Source organism: Dromiciops gliroides, chromosome 6, assembly GCF_019393635.1.
Source record: "Dromiciops gliroides isolate mDroGli1 chromosome 6, mDroGli1.pri, whole genome shotgun sequence".
In the NCBI taxonomy this organism is placed as follows: Eukaryota; Metazoa; Chordata; class Mammalia; order Microbiotheria; family Microbiotheriidae; genus Dromiciops; species Dromiciops gliroides.
Window position 1 is genome coordinate 231,156,056 of NC_057866.1, and position 24,542 is coordinate 231,180,597.

The 24,542-nt window shown below is 36.3% G+C and overlaps 1 protein-coding gene across 3 annotated transcripts in view; it reads right to left on the minus strand.

Moving 5' to 3' along the window:
• The window catches only part of GSTCD (glutathione S-transferase C-terminal domain containing), a 185,534-nt gene that overhangs the window by 141,478 nt on the left and 19,514 nt on the right, over positions 1–24,542 (minus strand). For all 3 annotated transcript variants that reach the window (XM_043971200.1, XM_043971201.1, XM_043971203.1), the window contains one exon: positions 1,518–1,769. In XM_043971200.1, coding sequence (XP_043827135.1) covers positions 1,518–1,769 — 252 coding nt within the window. The remainder of the gene's footprint in view (positions 1–1,517; positions 1,770–24,542) is intronic.

The following is a 24,542-nucleotide window of genomic DNA, read 5'->3' on the forward strand; positions in this document are numbered from 1 at the left end:
ATTGTTCTTTTTATGCAACTGGCAAGCACAAGAAAGCCAAAGTAAAATTATACAGCTTTTGACTGGTCCATGCCTCAAAATGAATCACTCAAATAAAAATGATCCCATTTAGCAATTAATAGCCACAGATAAATATAAATTTTATTGTGCAGAGATTTGAGATTGTTTAACACTAACCAAATAACTTTCCTGAGAATAAACTATTTTAAAATTCCCCATGAGACTAGGCTGCAGATTAAAAAAGGCAACAGTTACATTTCAGGATATTCTCTAATCAATATAACAAAATAAAGGCAAATCAAATCCAAGACATTCCTTTTATGATGTCTTCCAAAATTGATTTTTTAATCACTAAACATGGTTTTTACTAATGAACAAGCTAAATAGACCCTAAAAGGCTTAGCTACAGGGACATGGCAATGCCGTCAATTTCAGGGTGCATCAGCCCTCTGCCAGCCCATCTAGTAGATCATTCTCTAGCTTCATTTTTATAATAAATTCAGATTGATGACACCAAATTGCTTCAAGGAATATCCACAATTCAAATAAATCCTTAACTAATCTTCAAGTCAATAGAGAAATAATTTTTTTTTTCTGTACTCTTTGTAAGGTAACAAAAATGAAAGAAAATTTATAAAATCTTCACTCTTTGTAATGGGGAAAATGGATTCAGTTATATGGAAAGCAGAAAGAACTTTGGAGTTGCAATTGGGGACCTGGGTTCAATTATGAATTCTGCCACTTATTGCCTATATGACCGTTTTATCTCACTGGGTCTGTTTCCTCATCTAAAAGATTTGAGGAATTTGGCAACATGACCTTTAATGTCCCCTTCCAGCTCATAAAATAATAAATGAGGTTATGTAAACACAATATAGCACTAAAAACAATTTATTGAAATTCAAACAAAAATTGAATTAAAAAAAAACTAGCAGAAATTTTGAAAACTTGGCTCATTCACTGCCTATTACTTGGTTTTCAGGACTGGTGATCATTAGTCAATCAATAAGCACTTACTAAAAGCTTACTAAGTGCCAAGCACAGTCCTAAATTCAAGGGACACTGAAAAGCAAAAACTGTTCCTACAATCAAGGAACCCACATTCTAATGCCACAAAATATGACTAAATCCCGAGCCTTCCAACAAGAAATTTTCAGATGGAAACAATACAGCTGATCAAACTGACTAGTTATAGCATTATCAGGTTAAATATTTAGAATGGTAGATAGGAATGCAAGGGGAAAAAGGAAAGGAACATAAAGAGAGGAAGGAATATAAGAGAAAGTGGGGAAAGGGAGGAATAAAGAAAGAGGCTCAATAAAATACTTCTGTAAGTTTAATAATTACAAAAATTCAGTGAAAAGCAAAAGACCAGCAATAATCTAAAAATTAGTAAAAAGTGAACAAAATAAAAATTGTAACTGATAATTAGAGTGATAAAAATAAAATATGGCAGGGGGAGAAGAAAGAGAATGCAGACATTTTCAAAGATAAAAATAGCATAAGTATTTAATTACCATTAGTTTGGAAATGGTTGGCCTTGGTCCTCCTATAAAATGTATGCAGTTTTTCTCCTCTATTTCAGGACTCTCACTCAAAAATGGTGGCTGCTTATCCAGGGTGGGCAGGAGGTCTGATAACTGAAGAAACTGCATCCTGCATTTAGCAGCAGCTCTTTTTACTCCAGGTACTTCCTGAATCTTCTGGTACCAGGAGGCTATCAGAGGTAAATGTGACAGAATTCCACAGGGCTTCTTCCAGATCTGAGCCTTATGGGAAGAAGAATAACACTCAGTGTTATTTCCTAGACATGTATTATTTAATACAATAAAACTAGGGCAATTCTCAATATTGGTCATACCAGTAGTCCTATTTTTTCTTAAAGTACACTTCTAACACTAAATCTGCAACCATGATGATCCTTGGTATGCTACAGAGAAATCCTATTTTGAAGGGATTAACATAAACCCTAAAAATTATCTGTTAAAAATTGGAAATATAAATTCCCTAAACATTTTTTTTAGAAAACTAATATTTAAAGTAAAATGGAAACAAAAACTAAAGGATTTTTAATTTTAATTTTTTTTTGCAGGGCAATTGGGGTTAAGTGACTTGCTCAAGGTCACACAGCTAGTAAGCATCAAGTGTCTGAGGCCAGATTTGAACTCAGGTCCTCCTGACTCCAGTGCAGATGCTCTATCCACTGCACCACCTAGCTGCCCTTAAAGGATTTTTAAAGGAACATTTTGGTAGAATTTTCATTTAATAAACTTTGCCTTATAATTTACTCTTGGTGAGAAACAGAGCCAAGATGGCAGAGTAGAGGTAGCAACTCAGTTGAATCTTCCTAACATTCCCCTCCAAACAACTTTAAAATAATTCCTAAAATCAAATTCTGGGGTGTCAGAGCCACCAAAAAAAGGTCAGAGTATGATATTTTTCCAGCCTAAGAAAACTTAGGAGGTCAGAAGGAGAGGTCTATGACATGGGGTAGAAGGCAGCCTAGAACGCACGCACTTGTAACACCAGCAACAAACCTTGGAGGTAGCTGAGACAACAGCTGCTTCAGAAGCTCTCAGCTCAGAGACAGCAAGAAAGAGTGCAGGGCCCTGCTGCATTGTGCATATGCAGTTCTGTGTGGCATTTTCCAGAGTGAAGAACACTAGCATCTGCTAGTAAGAAAGAAGGGGCCCTGGTCACAATTCCAGGTCCAAAAAGGAGCACTAGTACTTGCTTCAACAGTGAACCAGGGATACTGGTCTCAGTTCCAAGGAAAAGAGAAGTACTAGTACTTGAAGCCACAGGAGAACAGGGACCTGGTTATAGTTATAGGGCCAAAAGGAACACTGGCACTTGTGACTTCAAAAGAACAGGGGGTCTTCCTGGGGAAAGATCATAGTGCATACCAGACCTTGCCTCAGATCATATAACCTTGGAAGCACCCAAAAGTTACAGACCCTGCCCCTCTAAGACTAGCTCTGTAAACAGGAGCACACAATAGCCAAAGCTTAAGACAGAACCCTACTCTACCTTAGAATCAGAGCCCAACTTTAATATAAAGGTAAAAATTAAGAAATAATCTTGCAAATGAGCAAACAACAAAACCTGACCATAAAAAAGTTACTAGTGACAGAGAAGTTAAACAAACTCAGAAAAAGATAATAATGTCAAAATCTACAAGCCAAGGCTCAAAGAAAAAAGTGAACTGGACACAAGCCCAACAAGAATTCCTGGAAGAGCTGAAAAAAGGATTTAAAAATCAAATAAGTAGAATAAAAAATAGGAAAAATGTTATTGATGAAAGAAAATTATAAAAAGCAAATAAAGAGCTTGGTTTTAAAAAAAGGCACAAAAATACTGAAGAAAACTACACCTTAAAAAACAGAACTGGTCAAATGGTTAAAAAGACAAAAATTCAATGAATTCCTTAAAAAGTAAAATTATGAACTCCTTAAAAAGTAGAATTAACCAAATGGAAAAAGAGGCACAGAAGCTCACAAAAGACAGTAATTCCTGAAAAATTAGAATTGAACAAGTGGAAGCTAATGACTCTTGGGGCATCAAGAAATAAATAAAGTCAAAAGAATGAAAAAATAGAAGAAAATATTAAATATCTCACTGGAAAAATAACTAACCTGGAAAACAGATTGAGGAGAGATAATTTAGGAAGTTCTGAACTATCTGAAAGCCACGGAGCCTAGGTTTTATATGATAATTTAAGAAATTATAAAGAAAAACTGCTCTGATATTCCAGAAACAGAGGGGAAAATAGAAATTGAAAGAATCTACCAATCACTTCCTCAGAGATACTAAAATGAAAAATCATATGAATATGAGAGTCAAATTCCAGATTCCCCAAGTAAAGAAGAAAATATTCCAAGCAGACAGAAAGACCATTTCAAATATTGTAGAACCATACTCAGGATAACACAAAATTTAGCAGCTTCTACGTTAAAGGATTGGAAGGCTTGGAATATGATATTCTGGAAGGCAAAGGAGCTAAGATTACTACCAAGAATAACCTACCCAGAAAAACTGAGTATAAACCTTCTGGGGAAAAATGAATATTTAATGAAATAAAGGACTTTCAAGCATTCCAGATGAAAAGGCCAGAGCTTAATAGAAAACTTGACATCAATACATAAGACTCAAGAGAAGTATATATATAAAAAAAATATTTTTAAAAGAGAAGTATAAAAAAGGTAAACATGAAAGAGAAATTAATATGGTTAAACTTCACATTCCTATATAGGAAGATGATACATGCAACTCCTAAAAACATTTTCATTATTAGGGCAATTAGAAGGATTATACATAAACAGAGGTCACATATGTGAATTAATTGTAATAGGATGATGTAAAGAAAAAAATGGATGAGTAAAAAAGAGTGATACAATAGGAGAAGGGAGAAGAATAAAAAAAATCACATAAGGAAGAGATACAAAAGAAACAGCTTTTACAACAGGGGAAAATGGGGAGTGGTGGCATGTAATACTGGAAATTTATATATATATACACACATGTGTTTGTATGTATGCATATATATGTACATATGTGTATGTGCATATATGTATATGAGGGCATAAAAACCTCATAAACAAATGAAGAAAAGCAGAATTATTAAATTATTAAAATTATCCTTTCCAGAACAAAATACAATAAAAAGTACATTCAGTAAAAAGCTAAAGGGTTGTGTAAACATTAAAAATTAATTGGAAATTAAATAATCTAATCCTAAAAATGAGTGGGTCAGAGAACAAATAGAAACAATCAATAATTTTATATTCAACAATGAGGGGGCAGCTAGGTGTCGCAGTGGATAAAGCACTGGCCCTGGATTCAGGAGTATTTGAGTTCAAATCCAGCCTCAGACACTTGACACTTACTAGCTGTGTGACCCTGGGCAAATCACTTAACATTCTTTGCCCCGCCACCCTCCCCCCCCCCCCCGCCCCCGCCAAAGTGTCAAGGAAATGCTATTTCTCAATGTGTATAAAAATTTAAAACAAAAAAAATTAAAACATATTCAACAATGAGTCAACATACTAAAATTTGTGAGAAAGAGACAAAGCAGTCCTCAGGGGAAGATTTATAGCTCTAAATGCTTACATTAAAAAAGAACAGATCAATGAAGTGAGCATGCAATTAAAAAACCTAGAAAAAGAACAAATTAAAAATCCCCAATTAAACACCAAAGTAGAAATCTTGAAAATAAAGAACAAAATTGAAAGTGAAAAAACCCAAACTAGTAAGTAAAATGAGAATCTTGGGTTTATGAAAAGAAAAATGAAATAAAATATTGATTAATTTAACTAAAAGAAAGAAGAAAACTAAATTACCATTATCAAAAATTTAAAGAGAGAATGCAACACTAATGAAAATTAAATTAAAGCAATTAATAGGAGCTATTTTGTCCAATTATATAGCAATAAATATGACAATCTAAGTTAAGTGAATGGATATTTATTAAAAATATTAAAAAAATATAAGTTGCCCAGATTAACAAAAGAGAAACTAGAATACCTAAATAATCCTGTCTCAGAAAAAGAAATTAAATAAGACAATGAGCTCCCTAAGAAAAAATTCCCAGGACCAGGTACATTCACAAGTGATTTCTAGCAAACATTTTAAAAGCAATTCATTATAATACTATATAAACTATGAAAAAAATACGCAAAAAGAGAGTTCTACCAAATTCTTTTTTACAATACAAGGAAGAGCAAAAAATAGAGAAAAAAAACCCTATAGACCAACTTCCCTTAATGAATACCGATGCAAAATTCTTAAATAAAATACTAGCAAGGAGATTGTAGCAATATATCAAAAAGATCATACATATAAAGTCGAATTTATACCAGGAATGCAGGGTTAATTCAATTATTAGGAAAACTATCAACATAGTTGACTGTATCAATAACAAAAATAACAAAAATCATGATTAACTCAACAGATGCAGAAAATGCTTTTAACAAAATGCAGCATTCTTTCCTATTAAAAACATGAAAAACAATGGAATAAATGGAGCTTTCCTTAAAATGATGAGTACTATTTATCTATGCCAAGAGCGAGCATTATTTGTAATGGGGATAAGCTAGAAGAAGCCTTCCCAATAAAATCAGGGGTGAAGCAGAGATGTCCAAAATAAACACTTATTCAATATTGCACTAGAAATGCTAGGTATACTGTAAAGAAACTGAAGGAATTAGAATAGGCAATGAGGAAGCTATCACTCTCTGCAGATGATATGATGGTATACTCAGGGAATCAGCTTAAAACTAGTTGAAACAATGAACAACTTAAGCAAAATTGCAGGTTATAAAATAAACCCACACGAATTATCAGCATTTATATATATATAACCAACAAAGTCCAGCAAGCAAGAGATAGAAAGAAATGTTCCATTTAAAAATAACTGGAGACATTAAAAATTATTCTCATGCGAATAAATTCAGATCTAAACAATTGGAAATATATTAATTGCTCATGGGTAGGATAAGCCAATATAATAAAAATGATAACTCAAACTAAATCTTCTTATTCAATGTTATACCAATCAAACCCTGAAAAATATTTTATACAGCTAGAAAATAGAATGACAAAATTCATCCGCGAGAACAATAGGTCAAAAACACAGGAAAAAATGTGGAGGAAGGTGACCTAGCCATACCAGATCTCAAATGGTATTATAAAGAAGTATACAATCAGGTACTGGCTAAAAAAATACTGTTGGATTAGTTGAATAGATTAGGTACACAATACATTGTAGTAAATGACCAAAGTATTTTACTGTTTGATAAACCCAAAGATCCAAACTTTTAGGACAAAAATTCATTATTTGAGAAAACCTATGGGAAAAATGGGAAAACATTATGACAAAACTAAGCAGAAACTAACATCTTACAACATTTATTGAAATAGGAGATATCACAAGCAAATTAGGGGAGCATAGAACATTTTACCTGTTGGATATATGGATAACAGAAAAATTCGTAACCAAATGAGATAGGATCACATGAAGTAAAATGGATAATTTTGACTGTTGTTCAGTCATTTCAGTTGTGTCTGACTCATCATAACGTTGGGGTTTCTTTTGGCAAAGATATTGGAATGGTTTGCCATTTTCTTCTCCAGCTCATTTTATAGAAGTGAACTGAGGCAAACAGGATTAAGTTACTTACTTAAGGTCACACAGTTAGTCAGTGCCGTGAGGCCATATTTGAACTCAGGAAGATGTGTCTATCTGGCACTCTATCCACTGCATCACCTAGCTGCCCCCTAATTCTGATTATTTTAAATTAAAAAAGGTTTGCACAATTCAATGCATTAAAGATTAGAAAACAGAAAATAGGGAAATTTGTTTTATAGGAAGTTCTCTGATGAAGGCCTAATTTCTCAAACACATAGGGAACTGAGTCAAATTTATAAAAATATGAATCATTCCACAATTGATAAATAATTAAAGGATATGGACAGGTAGTTTTCAGAAGAAGAAATAAAAATTATCTATAGTCATATGAAAAAATGCTCTAAGTCATCACTGATTTTTTCCAGTTGTATCCAATTCTATGCTGGAGAGTTACTGTAGGAAAGCTCCACCATGAGGAGAAGGAGTCTGAGGGCAAGCCATGTGGTCAAGTTCCTTGGCGTCAGGAAGTGATGTTTGCTTGTGGGTACTGTCTATCAAAGCTACCAGCCAATCAAGTTGAGGAGCCTCCCATTTCTGGGAGGAGAACATGAAGTAGGAAGCGGAAGCTGGCTGAGGGCTGACTTCCTCTTTTAGTTCAAGACATCAGCATGGTGGCAGAACTTTCCATGGGCTGTTAGGAAAGCTAGGATTTCCATACTATAAGGAATCTGTTCTCAATCTTTCTCTCTCTTCACTATCTTATATCTTTTAATAAACCCTTAAAAGCCTAAACTCTTGGTGAATTTATCAGTGATTTTAGCCAGTTTCCCCGCAAAACTGGGGGAGGAGGGGAGGCGGGGAGGAGACAGATTAGAACCTACATTTAGATTTTTAAACAACACAGTTTGGTGAGCCCTATATATAGTTTTCTTGACAGAGATGCTGGAGTGGTATAACATTTCCTTCTCCAGCTCATTTTACAAATGAGGAAACTGAGATAAAGAGGGTTAAATGATTTGTCCAGGGTCACAAAGCTACTAAATGTCTGAGGCCAAATCTGAACTCAGGAAGATGAGTTTTTCTGACTTCAGGGCCAGAACTCTATCTACTGTGCCACCTAGCTGCTCCCTACTATTGATTAGAGAAATTCAAATGAAAACAACTCTGAGATATCACCTCACATTATCAGATTGGTTAACATGGCACAAAAGAAAAATGACAAATATTTGGTGGGTAGAGTAAAAAAAAATGGGGCACTAATGCACTGTTGGTGGAGTTGTAAATTGGTCTAACCATTCTGGAGAACAATTTGGAACTACACCCAAAGGGCTATAAAACTGTACATAACCTTTGACCCAACAATACCACTACTAAATCTGTATTCCAAAGAGCTCAAAGAAAAAGGAAAAGAACCTATATGGACAAAAATATTTATAGCAGCTCTTTTTGTGGTGGCAAAGAACTGGAAACTAAGGGGATGCCCATCAACTGGGGAATGGCTGAACAAGTTGTGGTACATGAATGTGATGGAATATGATTGTGTTGTAAGAAATGACAAGCAGGATGTTTTCAGAAAAACCTGAAAAGACTTAAATGAACTGATGCAAAGTGAAGTGAGATGAACCAGAACAAGAGTGTTCACAGTAACAGCAATACTGTACGACAACCATGAATGACTTCACTATAATGAACAATACAAAGATATGTTAATTCCAAAGGACTTATGATGAAAAATGCTACCCACCTCCAAAGACAAAACTGATCAATAACAAGTACAGTTTGGAATAAATTATTTCACTTTATTTTCCTTGCAATATGGCTAATATGGAAATACGTTTTGCATGATTTCATGTTTAGTTGACATCACATTTCTTGCCTTCTCAACAGGCGGGGGAAGAGAAGAGAGCAAGAGAGAATCTGGAACTCAGAACTTTTAAAAAAGGAATGTTAAAAATATATGTATGGGGGGCAGCTAGTTGGAGCAGTGGATAGAGCACCATCCCTGGAGTCAGGGGTTCGTAAGGTCAAATCCGGCCTCAGACAATTAATACTTACTAGCTGTGCGACCCTGGGCAAGTCACTTAACCCCAACTGCCTCACCCAAAACAAACAAACAAAAAACCTGCTGGGATTACCTTGGAGGTAATCTAATACAAAAAATATATGTATGGATGGATAAACATACATACATATATGTGTGGGTATGTGTGTGTATTGAGAGAAAAGACCATATTTGGACTCTTCTCAGAGCCCTAAAGACAAAGAAAGCTCCATAACTTTGTTGCCCAAACTTTCCAGCAGGGGGCTGCCTGGGATACCAGGCCCCTGGCACTTAGGCCCAAGCAGGGTTTGGAACAGGGCCTTCACTTTGTGGGAACCGAGATAAGCTGGGAATTCACCTTGAGGTGCTCAAGGTGATGACCACATGACTCCTATGTTCAAACCCCAATTTAAGTTTTGTTTCTTGAAAAGTTATATGTTTGTGTATGTTAACATAGCACTGTTCTAGTGAGGAATGGATATTCTTGCCCAGAATAAGATTACGGCCTGGTATCATATTTTGTATAATTGGATTGGCCAACCGGTACCACCTGACTGGTTCTTACGACTGTGATTGGTCCACTCGGTATAATCTGATTGGTTGTCTGGGAGAAATAGGATGTAAATAAGGTAGTGTAAAATACTAACATGATTGATCAGGAGGGCCCCCTTTGATGGGTATAAATAACAGTGCAGGACCTCACTTCAGCGCACTCTCCAACACATGCAGAAAAGTGCCCATCTTCAGGAAGATGAAAAAAGGAGCCTTTAACCATACTCTGCTGCCTGCTTGGATTCTTTGAACTGTGAACTGCTAACAACCCTTGAGCTGTGCAACATTATTCGAGCTTTTAGCTGAGTTTCTAACAATATCTATGTGTGTGTAAATATAAATATAAATATATATATATACACACACACACATATATATATACATATGTGGGTGTGTATGTTTAGACGTGTGTATATATGTTTATATGTGTATATATGTTTACATATGTGTATATATGTTTATGTGTGTATATATATGTTTATATGTGTGTGTGTGTATATATATATATATATATATAAATAAAATTCACTCATTCATTCATTCATTCATTTACTGTAGGTCACAGCCCTGTTAATTGAGATGATGTTCTGTTTCCCTCCATGAAGGAACAGGGGCCAAGCATCACTTTTCCTAGATTCTTTTTCTTATCACTTTTCCTAGATTCTTTTTCTTCTTACTTTAATAATTCAAGTACCTGTGATATTGTTGGTGCAGATAATCCTTCAACATCAACACAGATCAAGACCTATCCAACTCTTAGTAGATGGTTTTCAAGAGTTGTTATAGCTGAAAGAATTCACCACAACATCGTTTGCCTTTACTTTCATTGCAGCTTCCTTAGTTCAGACCTTCTTCATGTCTGATTTAGCCTTGTAATTGGTTTCCTGGCTTTCAGTGTCTCCCTTCTCCAATCCACCCTCCACACAGATATCAGCATTATCTGAATGTGGCTGCTCCTGGTAAAGGACAGGCTGCATCAAATGAACTGACTCAACATGCCATTTGAAAATTATTGTTCAGTCATGAACTCTTCGTGATCCCCTTTGAGATTTTCTTGGCAAATATCCTGGAGTGGTTTGCCATTTCCTTCTCCAGCTCATTTTAGAGATGAGGAAACTGAGGCAAACAGGGTTAGGTGACTTGTCCAGGGTCACAAAGGTTTGAGGCAAGATCTGAATTCAAGATGAGTTTTCCTGACTCCAAATCTGTCACTCTATGCACTCTGGTGCCAGCTAGCTGTGCACACTAAATATCAATTTAAACATTAAAGGAAAACTGATGTCAAAAATGTATTATATAAATGCAAGCTATATACTTTTTTTTTTTGGTGGGGCAATGAGGGTTAAGTGACTTGCTCAAAGTCACACAGCTAGTAAGTGTCAAGTGTCTGAGGCCAGATTTGAACTCAGCTCCTCCTGAATCCAGGGCCAGTGCTTTATCCACTGCGCCACCTAGCTGCCCCCTATATACTCTTATTAAGAAGAATTAACGAAGAAGATAATGGAGCAAATTGAAGATAGAAGTTTAATAAAAAGTCTGATTTTGATGGTGTTATGCTGGTTATGCTGGATTTTAAATGACCATGATTTCAGTCTCATTACCAGGCAAGACTTAAAAAGCACCTGGAGAATTTTGCTATAATTTAGGGAAATGAGTTACATGGAGGTAGAGGAGTTACCTTTGAGAATTATCTCCATCATGACCACCTTATTTTAAAAATGACCCTTATGTTGCCATTATTTTGTAAATGATACTATTGTCCCAGTTAGGTTTGGGCAATGGCACAAACTATTTTAAAATAACTGCTTATAATTGTCATATAAAGAGAGATTATTTCAAGAGAAGCTCTAGCCAGAACTATAGAGCTGTAAGATTTAGAGCCGAGTAAGGACTTAGTAGAGTCTCATTGGTACTCAGACTTTTTGTTCTCAGAACCCCCTTTTATACCCTTAAAATTTATTGAAGATTTCTCAGAGCTTTTCTTTATTTGTTTTTTATCTATTGATACTTATCATATTTGAAATTAAAACATCTGAATATTATTGTGAAAATAGTTTTGACCTCACAAACCCCCTGAACCATCCTTTTGAGAAGTAGTGACTGAGTCCAAGCCTTTCATTTCACAGATGAGGAAATAGATGCAGAGAGGTGAGGTTACTTGTCCAAAGGCATACAGGAGCTAAGTATCAGGGGTGCCATTCAAATCCACCTCTAAATCCAGTGCCCTTACTTGCAAGGATGGAGGGCACAGAACAAGTTTCACTTAAGAAAAATATATCTTTTTTTTTTTTTTTAGTGAGGCAATTGGGGTTAAGTGACTTGCCCAGGGTCACACAGCTAGTAGTGTGTTAAGTGTCTGAGGCCGGATTTGAACTAAGGTACTCCTGACTCCAGGGCCGGTGCTCTATCCACTGTGCCACCTAGCTGCCCCCAAGAAAAATATATCTTTTTAAAAGCAGAATTAAAAGAGAATGGCAATTCAAGAGAGAGAGAGAGAAAAATATTTTTCAGCAGCACCTTCCCTGACAAAAATGATTACTATCTTTCTACTGACTAGTAGTTCTTTCCATCTTGCTCCCTCTCTCCACCATATATTTTTTTCTTTTTTAAATGAGGAGGTCAATGCTTCTGTGTGAAACACTAGATGCTGTTGCCATAGAAACAGTTATAATGTCACAAACAGAAGATTATGACTTTTGATTATAAATAGGAGTAAGAAGGTCAAGCTGCAGAAGGAGTCTCTCCACGGAGATATCTTGCAATGATCAGCACAGAATCAAGAGCTTGGGAAGAATTTCAAAATCATGAAGACTTAGCATACATATTTTAAAATAATTTTATTAAATCATACTAGATTTTAAATTAAATATTACTATTATTATTAAATAATACTGGCCATTAAAGTAAACTGTGACTACTAATAATAACTGTGTTAACATTAAAATATGATATTGGAAAAAGTGCAGTCAGTTTATAAATTCCTTTTATTCCTTTGTATTCTTTGATGTGCTTAATAACATAGTACTTTCAACATAGTAAGAATTCAAGAAATGTACTGATTTTTTTTAAAGATAAGAGTCGAAGAAGCTTGACTTTGATTCATGACAAAATGATAGACACAAGTAGATAGGGAGCTGACCTCACAGTCAGGAAAACCTTGGGTCCAAGTCTAGCTGTTGGTGCATAATGGCTGTGAGACCTCTGCAAGCTGTTTAATCTCTCATTTCCCCTACAGTGAACTTACTAAATTGTAGGCACCTGTTTACCCTGGTGGCAGCTGGGTGGCACAGTAGGTAAAAGCATCAGGTTTGGAGTCAGGAAGACCTGAGTTCAATTCCAGCCTCAGACACTTACTAGCTGTGTGACCTTGGGTAGGGCACTTAACCCCATTTGCCTCAGCTTCCTCATTTCTAAAATGAGCTGGAGAAGGAAATGACACTCCAGCACCTTTGCCAAGAAAACCCCAAATGGGGTCACAAAGAGTCACACACGACTGAAACGACTAAACTACAACAACAAATTTACCCTGGCAAAGGAAAGCTCCCTGCAGCAATGAAATCACAGAACCACTTAAAAATATATGTATAGGGGGCAGTAGGTGGCGCAGTGTATAGAGCACCGGCCCCGAAGTCAGGAGTACCTGAGTTCAAATCTGGCCCCAGACACTTGACACTTACTAGCTGTGTGACCTTGACCAAGTTACTTAACCCCAACTGCCTCACCAAAAAACAAAAACAAAAACAAACAAACAAAAATTCTACAGTGAATATTTTTTAAAAGAAATATGAATTATGATTTAAGGAATTAGGGATTATCACTGCCAAGGAAAAGTGGAAAAAATAAAGAAGGGTAGAGAAAATTAAGCTACAATGCATACTGTTCATAGCTATTTTCTTGGGATGTAGTTTTGAAAACTCTTTTTAAAGTAGACTTACCAGGTATGGTAGTACAGGCCTATAATCTCTTCTACCTGGGAAGCTGAGACCAGCAGATCTTTTGGGCTCAGGAATTTTGAATTCTGATCTGGTGTCCAAGCTAAGTTCAGTTGGACATGAATATTAGCAATATACTGTCTAAAGAGAGGTAAACTAGTCAGAAAACAGAGAAGATCAAAGCTCTCAAGCCAATCCTCTGATTGGAACAAGACAAATAGTTCTAGCACTTTTTTTTTTTAAGTGAGGCAATTAGGGTTAAGTGACTTGCCCAGGGTCACACAGCTAGTAAGTGTTAAGTGTCTGAGGCCGGATTTGAACTCAGGTACTCCTGACTCCAGGGCCAGTGCTCTATCCACTGAGCCACCTAGCTGCAATTCTCGCACTTCTAGCCTGGGTGAGATAGAAAATCTGAAAATGAATAAATACGTGTGTATGTGTATATAGAATCATGTAACACTGAAGGAGAAGGTAATTTCTGGATATCACCTAGCTAAATAACCTTATTTAGAAATGTAGGGGCTGAGGCAGCTAGGTGGCACAGTGGATAAAGCACCAGCCCTGGATTCAGGAGGACCTGAGTTCAAATCTGGCCTCAGACACTTGACACTTACTAGCTGTGTGACCCTGGGCAAGTCACTTAACCCCCACTGCCCTGCCAAAAAAAAGAAAGAAAGAAAGAAAGAAATGTAGGGACCAACTAATCTAAATGGAAATATGTTTAAGCAGGTAGTCAGTCCACGGATGGTAATTTCCAAAGGAGGTTTGGTGGATATTAACAATGTTAATTCTGCAATATATACGACTTATTTAGTTGTCACCAAGATATGTAATGATTGTAGTGCTTTGCAAAGAATAAGCACGTAATTCACATTTGCTGAATAAATTTGTAAGGAACAATTCAGGAAGATTGGGAATGTCATTCATAAAATGTTGGTTGATGCTGACTGTTGCATAGACCCAATGGCACAACTGTACTTCCAAGTACCCATATTGAAAATGAAGGGCCTCTTTCTCTTTATCCTTCTCCCCATATATGGAGATTATAGGGTACAGATGATAGCCATTTGCTATATTACCTTAAGCATCTAGCAAAGGGTATTTATTCATCATTTTAAAGAAGAGTTCATTTGGGGGTAAGGGGTGGCAGAGTAAGGGTGAGGCAGAAGGCCATAGTTCCCTACTTCCATGACAGACATTCTAATAAAAGAAAAGGCAAGCCCAAATAGTATATGACAATCAGTGAATAAGTGGAAAAACAAAGTGCTGTATGAGGTCTAAGGGGGAAGGTCATTACTGACAGCGTGAATCAGAGAAGGAGGAGGTAGTATTTGAATTAAACTTCAAAGAGTAAGTGGGGATTCAACAGCCTGAGAAAAGAAAGAAATTCTAGGTATGAGAACAGTATGATAATGATAATAACAACAACAATAATAGCATTTAGATAGTGCTTTAAAATCTGCAAAAGCACTTGTGATGTTTAAAATCTAATGTGCGTCCTTACCTGTCCCCCCCGTTTTGGGGGGAAGCTAGCTAAGATTTACTGATAAATTCAGCAACAGTTTAGGCTTTTAAGCATTTATTAAAGAGTAAAGAGAACACTTGGAGTACAGTAAAGCAAGAAAAACCTATCTCCTTTCCTCTCTTTCTGCCACCAAGCCGAAGTCCCTGAACGAAAAGGGTGATCCTCAGCAGCTTCTTGGAGAAGCCCTCTGTGGAACAGGAAGCAGGGCAGTCCCCACACACAGCTCCAACATAATTGGCTGGTAGCACTGATTGACATAACTTACAGGCAGTTCTATGAATAGTGACAACTTCCGGACACCAAGCCAAGCCACATGTTTGCTAGGGGGCGGGGCCCTGGCTCTCACAAAGTCTTTCTCAACAGGGGGTGGCACCCTGTTTCTCACATACTTTACAAATATCTCATTTTATCCTTACAACAAGGAACCTGGAGTTCAGTGACTAGCTAAGGGCCATATGGTTGGTAACTGTCCAAGGCTGGATTTGAACTCATGTCTACCTGACTCCAGCTTCAGTGTGGCACATAGATGGCTGTTCCCTTTGCTGGATCTTCTTCCACATAATTATTGCCTGCTGATGTCCCTGCCGAGACTCTGACCTTGACCCTCTTTTCTTCCTCTATACTTCCATGGTTCACTTTCTATGGTTCAATTATCACTGCCTAATAAGCTCACTACAGTGTAGTAAGACAAAATTAATATAAGATCAAGATGGAAGAAAAACATTTGAAGCACAGGTCATGGGGAAGCTTGGGTAAGGGCACTGCTTCAAGCCATAGTCTTCTCTAAGGGATAGAAGCAAGAGACACACAGAAGGTTAATGAGGGGGCACTAAGAATACACTTAACATGATTTATCAATTTTTTTTTTTCTGGGGCAGGTCCACATAATCCATTATATTTCTTCCTGCTCTGTGCCATGCCTAACACCTTGTAAATATTGTCATGCCTCTTACCCTATAATCTTTAAGCGGAAGAGAGCATTTCTATAATCTTAAGAACTAAATCAAACATTAAGCAAAAAATTTAGATAAAAATACAGACCCCCACAAAGCATATATTGTGTATTTTATAAAAAACACATTTTCCTCAAAGTCACCTATACTTGTACTCACACCCTTGGAAGGTTACTTGGTCTTTTTTTTTTTTAAGTTCTTCTTGTAGAGAAATGTTATAAAGTACATACAGGGCTCTTTGCAAACCTTAAGTGTCATATAAATGCCAGATGTTTTCATTAATACAGAATGTTTAAAAAGAAGAAGAAAGTAATGTCATGGCTTAGAGTTCTACAATCAGCTGAAGGGCCGGTCCTGATTTGTACAAGTAATAATGAAGTTGGTAAAGAAGATGTTGATAGGAAAATTAAGGCATATGATGGCAAGTATAAACTTGTTTGCAAAATGCTATGGAGGAGCAAAGAAGATTAAAAGCAGTATCCCTCTGTATCAGAAATAGGCAAATAAGAATGAGTAGACCTCTATGCGTTAATTCAGCTCAGGCAGCTTACCCAGATAGAGAGTTTTTTAATTAAGCTCAAAAAGAGGACAGACAATATTAACAAAGCTCCTTTTTTATAGCACTTCAAAATTTACAAAGTTCTTTCCCTTATAATAACTCTATTAAGTAAGCACTGAAAATGCTTAAAGTCCAAACAGAACAACTTCCTATTTGACAGTGCAAATCTCCATTCACAGATGGCATAGACAAAGCCTCAGCAGTAGACGCAAGAATGCAAAAAGAACTGGTTAAACTATTTATACTAGAAAAACAAACTGGATAAAAGTACAATTCACTCAAATACAGCTGAACGGGCAGCATACCAAATTAATCCATGAACAAGTCTATCTTGGCATGACAGATAATGTGGTAGATTCAGAATTAAGGAGGAAGAGAACATGCCACTGTGTTTGGGAAATAGTGCTGAATTTGTAATGATTAAAAATTTCTTACCACAGTGAAAATCCTTTAACACCAACATTATCTCAATGAAGCTATATGGCTGTCCGGGGCCTAACACCACCAGATTTCAAGCTATATAACAAAGCAGCAATCATAACAATATAATACTAGTTAAGAAATAAAGATAACAATCAATGAAACAGATCAAGTACACAACATACACAAGCCAATGAACCTAGTGACCTAGTGTTTGATAAACCCAAAGAACCCAGCTATGAAGGATAGGTGTCACTATCTGACAAAAATTGGTGAGAAAAATAGAAGGTAATGTGGCAGAAGTAAGGTTTAGACCATTAGTTCACACCATTTAAGATAAGCTCCAAATGGATACATGACTTGCATATAAAAGGTGACACCATAAACAAGTTAGAAGATGCTATATGGCTGCCAAGCAGGACACACCATAAGCTCAGAAGAATTACCATTACAAATAACTTAAGGAGGAAACAGAAGGGAAGAGGAAGGGAAGAGGCATTTATACAGCACCTACTGTGTGCTGGGAACCATGGTAAGGGCTTTAGAAATATTACCTCATGTCATCCTCACAACCACACAAGGAAGATGCTGTTATTCACATTTTACAGTTAAGGAAACTGAGGCTGAGAGCAACTGAGTGACTTGCCCAGTCACACAATTAGTAAGGCTGGCTTTGAACTTAGGTATTTTCTTGACTACAAGCCCAGTCTTTTAGCTACAGCCCCAACTAGCTGTTTCCTGAGAATGATGGAATAATTCATTGTGGTTGTAAGCAAGGACAGTGTATTGCTAAGGATAACTTACATAAAAAGCAGCATTCAAATAAAAACAAACAAACATTATTGAGGATACCTGTGACCAGAAAATGAGGTAGGCTGCTTATATAGCAAGCATAAAAGACATGAGCAATATTAGCAACATGTTAAGACCTCAGTGGTAGCCCTGCTATCCTACAAGATTAAGACTAAGATCTCCACTGGATTGAGTAACTTCTCTACAGAAAATTTATTGATAAGAATATGAAAGGATGAGAAGATGGGCTAGTCTGGAGGTTCTGGGTCTAATCTTTCTTTCAACAGGATGTCTCTGATGTAGATATGCCCCCTCTACCTAGCTGGCAGCTTTTCCTGGAATTTTTCACATTAGAGTCTTTTATGCTGGAAATATTTATAGAGGGTTGGGTAGAATAAGGAATAGGAAGGTAAGGAGAGAGGATAATGGAGAGATTCTTTAAAAGGGTGTGGATCAGCTAGGTAGTGGTCAGAAGTAAACTAGAGGAGGGATAGGGTAAAAAGAGTCTGAGAAGAATAGTGAGGAAACACTAGGATGGAGGGAAATACACAAATGGCAATTGTAATTTTAAATGTGAATGAGATAAATTCACCCATAAAATATAAATGGACAAGAGAACAGATTAAAAATCAGAATCTTACAATATGTTGCTTGTAAACACATTTAAAAATGAGATACACACAATTAAAATAAAGGGCTGGAGTAGAATTTATTATGCTTCAGCCAATTAAAAAAAAAAGCAGGGGTAACAAACATGAGCTCACACAAAATTAAAGCTAAAATAGATTTAACTGAAAGAGATAAACACAGAAACCACATTATCATAAAAGGGAAAATAGACAATGAAGCAATGTCAATACTAAATCTATATGAGCCAAATACTATAGCATCTAAATTTTTAAAAGACAAGCTAAATGAGTTACAGGTGGAAATAAGTAGTAGTACTATAGTAATGAGGGACTTTAATCTTCCTTTCTCAGAACTAAATAAAACAAAATTAAAAATAAATTTTTAAAAGTCAAGGAAGTAAATAGAATTTTAGAGAAGATAGATATGTTAGGTATCTGGAGGGAACTAAATGGGAACAAAAAGGAATACACATTTTTCTCAGTGGTATATGGTATAAAGATTGACCATATATTAGGGCATAAAAATTCTATAGCTAAAAGCAGAAATATTAACAGCTTCCTTTTCAGACCACAATGCAATAAAAATATATATTTAATAAGAGACTATGGAGTCATAGAAAAAAACTAACAGGAAACTAAACAATCTAATCTTAAAGAATGAGTGAGTTAAAGAACAAATAGAAACAATCAATAATTTCATTAAAGAGAATGACAATAATGAGACAATATACCAAAACCTATGGGATATAGCAAAAGCAGTTATCAGACAAGAACTTATATCTCAAAATGCTTACATTAACAAAATAGAGAAAGAGCAGACCAATGAATTGGGTATGCAATTTAAAAAACTAGAAAAAGAACAAATTCAAAAGCCCGTACTCTAAACTGGAAATCCTAACAACTAAAAGTGAAATTAATAAAATTGAGTGTAAGAAAACAACTGAATTTAATAAATAAAACTGGGAGCTGGTATTATGAAAAAATAGCCAATAGATAATTTGATTAAAAAAAAGAAACCATATCACTAGTATTAAAAATGTACAGGTGAATATGCCACTAACAAAGCTGAAATCAAAGCAATTATAAGAAGTTATTTTGCTTAATTATATGCCAATAAATTTAACAATTTAAGTAAAATGGAAGAACATTTACAAAATTATAAACTGCCTAGATTATCAGAAGAGGAAATAGAATATCTAAATATTTAGACATATTTAAGAAAAAGAAATTGAAAAGAACATAAATGAGCTTCCTAAAAAAAAAAAAAAGCACCAGTACCTGATGGTTTTATAAGCGAATTCTATCAAACATTTAATGCAAACTAATTCTAACATTAAATAAATTATCTGGTATATGAGTCAAAGAAAGATCCTACCAAGCTCCTTTTATGAAATAAATGTTATACTTATACTTAAATCAGGAAGAGTAAAAACACAGAAGAAAAATTATAGACTAATTTCATTAGTGAATATGGATGCAAAAGTCCTAAATAAAATACTAGCTAAAAGATTATAATATATTACAAAGATTATACATTATTACAAAATGAGATTCACACCAGGATGCAGAGATAGTTTAACATAAGGAAAACTATTAGAATAATTGATTATATCAATAATAAAAGTAACAAAAATCATATTATTGTATCAATAGATGGAGAAATAGCCTTTGATAAAGTACAACACTCATTTCCATTAAAAACATTTGAGGGGCAGCTAGATGGCGCAGTGGTTAAAGCACTGGCCCTGGAGTCAGGAGTACCTGAGTTCAAATCTGGCCTCAGACACTTAACACTTACTACCTGCGTGACCCTGAGCAAGTCACTTAACCCCCATTGCCCTGCCAAAAAACAAACAAACAAATTTCAAAAAACAACATTTGACAGTTTAGGTTAAAATGGACTTTACTGGGGGTGGAGCCAAAATGATGGAGGAAAGACATTAAAAACACAGAGCTCCTGAGACAATTACCCAAATAAAACAACCCCTGGAGCAGCAAAATCCACAAAAACACGGGCAAAATCCACAAAAATACGGGATGAAAGGTTTTTCCAGCAAAAAACAGCTTAGAGGCCATGCTGGGCTGCAAGAAGAGTTCAACCCTGTAATCAGGCCAACATAGTCCCCAGGCAGACGGCACCAGAGAAACTTACCCCTGAGCCTCCAAATCAACTGTAGCACCAGTGTCTTCTGGAACTAAGCTTATGGTCAGGTTAGAGGGCTGAACGGCCGGCCAGGGGGGAAAATACAGGGGTGTCTGCAGGACCTAAGGAGGAATTTGGCTATCCCACTACAGCAGGGAACCAGGAAGAAATCTTGAGCAGCATGAGGCCCAGGTGGGGGGAAGGGCACAGGCTCATCAAAGCTAAGAACCACAGCATACAGTTTTGCTGGCTGGTTAATTAGCAAGTTGGCTTGAGGTTATCTTTGGACCAGAGAACAGGCCAGGCAAGTGAAAAACCTGCCCTTCCTCAAACTAAAACACCTGGGACCCTCTGAAGCTTGGGACAGTGTAACTTGGAAGTAGGACCCCACTGTAAGAGGGAGTTAAAAGTGGAGTAAAAGATGGCAAGATGAGTAAGCAAAGAAAGTTGAGAACTATCAAAAGTTTCTTTATTGACAAGGAAGATCAAGGTACACCCTCAGAAGAGGATAACAACCTTAGGGCCCCTACATCCAAAGCTTCCAAGAAAAATATGAATTGGTCTCAGGCCATAGAAGTGCTTAAAAGGAACTTTGAAGAGAAAGTAGGAGAGATAGAAGGAAGATTTAGAGAGGTGGAGGAAAGAATGAAAAGAGAAATGAGAGCCATGCAGGAGAGTCATGTAGAAAAAAGTCAACAGTTGAAAAGCCAGATGGAAAAGGAGATACAAAAGCTCTCAGAAGAACATAATTACTTAAGAATTAGGAGTGAACAAATGGAAGCTAGTGACTTTATGAGAAACCAAAACACAGTAAAGCAAATCTAAATGAATAAAAAAGTAGAGGGCAATATGAAATATCTCCTTGGAAAAACAGCTGACCTGGAAAATGGATCCAGGAGAGATAATTTGAAAATCATTGGACCACCGGAAAACCATGACCAAAATAAGAGTTTAGACAGTATCTTCCAAGAGATTGTCAGGGGAAATTGCCCTGATATTCTAGAAGCAGAAGCTAAAATAGAAATTGAAAGAATCCACCAATCACCTCCTGAAAGAGATCCCAAAAGGAAAACCTGCAGGAATGTTATAGCCAAATTCCAGAGATTCCAGGTCAAAGAGAAAATATTGCAGGCAGCTAGAAAAAATACTGTGGAGCTACAATAAAGATAAAACAAGATCCAGCAACAACTACATTAAAGGACAGGAGGGCATGGAATATGATATTCCAGAGGGCAAAGGAACTGGGACTATAGCCAAGAATCACCTACCCAGAAAAATCTTTCAGGGGAAAAAATGGAACTTCAATTAAAAAGAAGACTTTCAGGAATTTGTGATGAAAAGATCTGAAATGAATAGAAAATTTGACTTTCAAATACAAGACCCTAGAGAAGCACAAAAAGGTAAACAGGATAAAGAAATCATGAGGGATATTAAAAGATTAAACTGTTTACATTCCTACATGGGAATGTAACTTCTAACTCATAAGAACTTTCTCAGTACTAGGGCAGCTGAAAGAAATGCACTTAGAGGACACAGCTCTGAACTGAATACGAAGGGATGATATCTATAAAGCATTTATTTTTTATCCTTGTTTTGGTGGGGGGCAGGCAGAGTGAGGTGGCTTAGGTCTGGGGCAAGATTTGGGTTCGGGGCCTCCTGGGTCCAGGGCTGGTGCTTTACTCCACTGTGCCACCTAGCTAACCCATGATGACATCATTAAAGTAAAGATAAGGGGTAAGAGGAATGCACTGGAAGAAAGGCAAACGGATGGGTAGACTGGGGGAAAAGTAGCTCACATAAAAGAAATAAGAAAAAGGTTATGGAGTGGAGGGGAAGAAGGGGAAGGAGTGGGGGAGTCAGTCAAAAACTATTATCAAAATTTTCTCAGAGAGGGAATAACATACACACTCAAGTGGGTATCGTAATATATTTTGTCCTCAGGCAAAGTGAGAGGAGAAGGAGATGGGGGGTGGGGGAGAAGAGGGGAAGGAAGGGCAAATTGGGGGAGGGAACAGTAAAAAGCAAAACACTTTCTTTTTTTTTTTTTTTGGTGAGGCAGTTGGGGTTAAGTGACTTGCCCAGGGTCACACAGCTATTAAGTGTCAAGTGTCTGAGGCTGGATTTGAACTCAGGTCCTCCTGAATCCAGGGCCAGTGCTCTATCCACTGCGCCACCTAGCTGCCCCAAAAGCAAAACACTTTCAAGGAAGGTTTTGCATAACTGCACATGTATGACTTATATTGAATTGCTTGATTTCATAGGGAAGGAGGAAGAAAATTTAGAGCACAGAATTAGCTCAAAGACCTTAATCTCATCAGAGTTGGCTCAAGGAGGGAATAACATACACACCCAATTGGAAGGAGTCATCTATCTAACCCTACAGGAAAGTAGGAGGAGAAGAGGATAAGGAGGGAAGGGTGAAAGAAGGGAAGAAAGAGTGGGGGAGGGGACAGTCAGAAACAAAACACTTTTGAGGCGGAATAGGGTAAAAGAAGATCGAAAATAAAGTAAATATCATGGGAAGGGAATAGAATGGAGGGAAACAGTTATGATGATTAAGAATAATGGGGCAGCTAGGTGGCGCAGTGGATAGAGCACCGGCCCTGGAGTCAGGAGTACCTGAGTTCAAATCCAGCCTCAGACACTTAACACTTACTAGCTGTGTGACCCTGGGCAAGTCACTTAACCCCAATTGAAAAAAAAAAAAAAAGAATAATGGCAAAATGTATAGTACCTACTTTGCTGGGCTATTGTGAAGAAAATTCTTTGTCAAGTTTAAGGTACTATATAAAAGTTAAGATGAACAGGATGCTATCAGAAAAACCTGGAAAGACCCACACGAACTGAGGCAGAGTGAAATGTACTGTATACAAAATAACAGCAATAGTGTAACACGATCTGCTGGGAAGCACATGGTTATTTTCAGCAAGGCAATGATCCAATATAACTCTGAAGGACTTATGAAAATTTCAGTCCATCCACAAAGAAAGAACTGATGGTATCTGAAAAAAAGATTGAAGCATAATTTTTTTTGACAGTTCCTTAATCTGAAGTTTTGTTTTTATCTGTTTTCTCTCACAACCTAGTTAATGTGGAGATGTTTTCCATGACTACTCAGGTATAACTTATATTGAACTGCTTGAGTTTTTGGGGGTGGGGGGTGGGAAGGGAGGGAGGAAGAGAAATTGGAACACAAAGTTTTAAAAAATTGATGTTAAAATTTGTTTTTACATGTAATTTGGAAAATACAATTCTAAACAAAAATAAATAAATAAATAAATAAATGGACTTTTCCTTAAATTGATAAGATGCATTTACCTAAAACCATCAGCAAATATTATTTATATTGAGGATAAGCTAAAAGCCTTCCCAATATGATCAGAATGCTCACTGTCACCATTATTCAATTCTGTATTGGAAATCCTAAAAATAGCAAGAAGAGAGGAAAAAGAAATAGAAGTAATTAGAACGGTCAATGAGGTAGGTAATAAAACTCTCTTTTTGCAGATGATATGATGATATATTTGGAAAATCCTAAAGAATCAAGTAAAAATTTAATTAATATAAAAAGTTGAAATCATTTTAGGAAAATAGGAGGATATAAAAGTAAACGTACATAAATTCTCAGCATTCCTCTATATCACCAACAGGATCCTGCAGGAAGTGATGGTTTCAGCTGTCATATTTAAAATAACTCTAGACAATATAAAATACCCAGGAGTACACCTGCCAAAACAAACCCGAGAACTATATGAACAAAATCATAAAAACCTTTTTATATGAAAAAATCAAATTTAAATAAATAGAGGAAATATTAATTATTCATGGGTGGGCAGGGCCAATATAAAAATGAAACTTTTTCCTAAATCA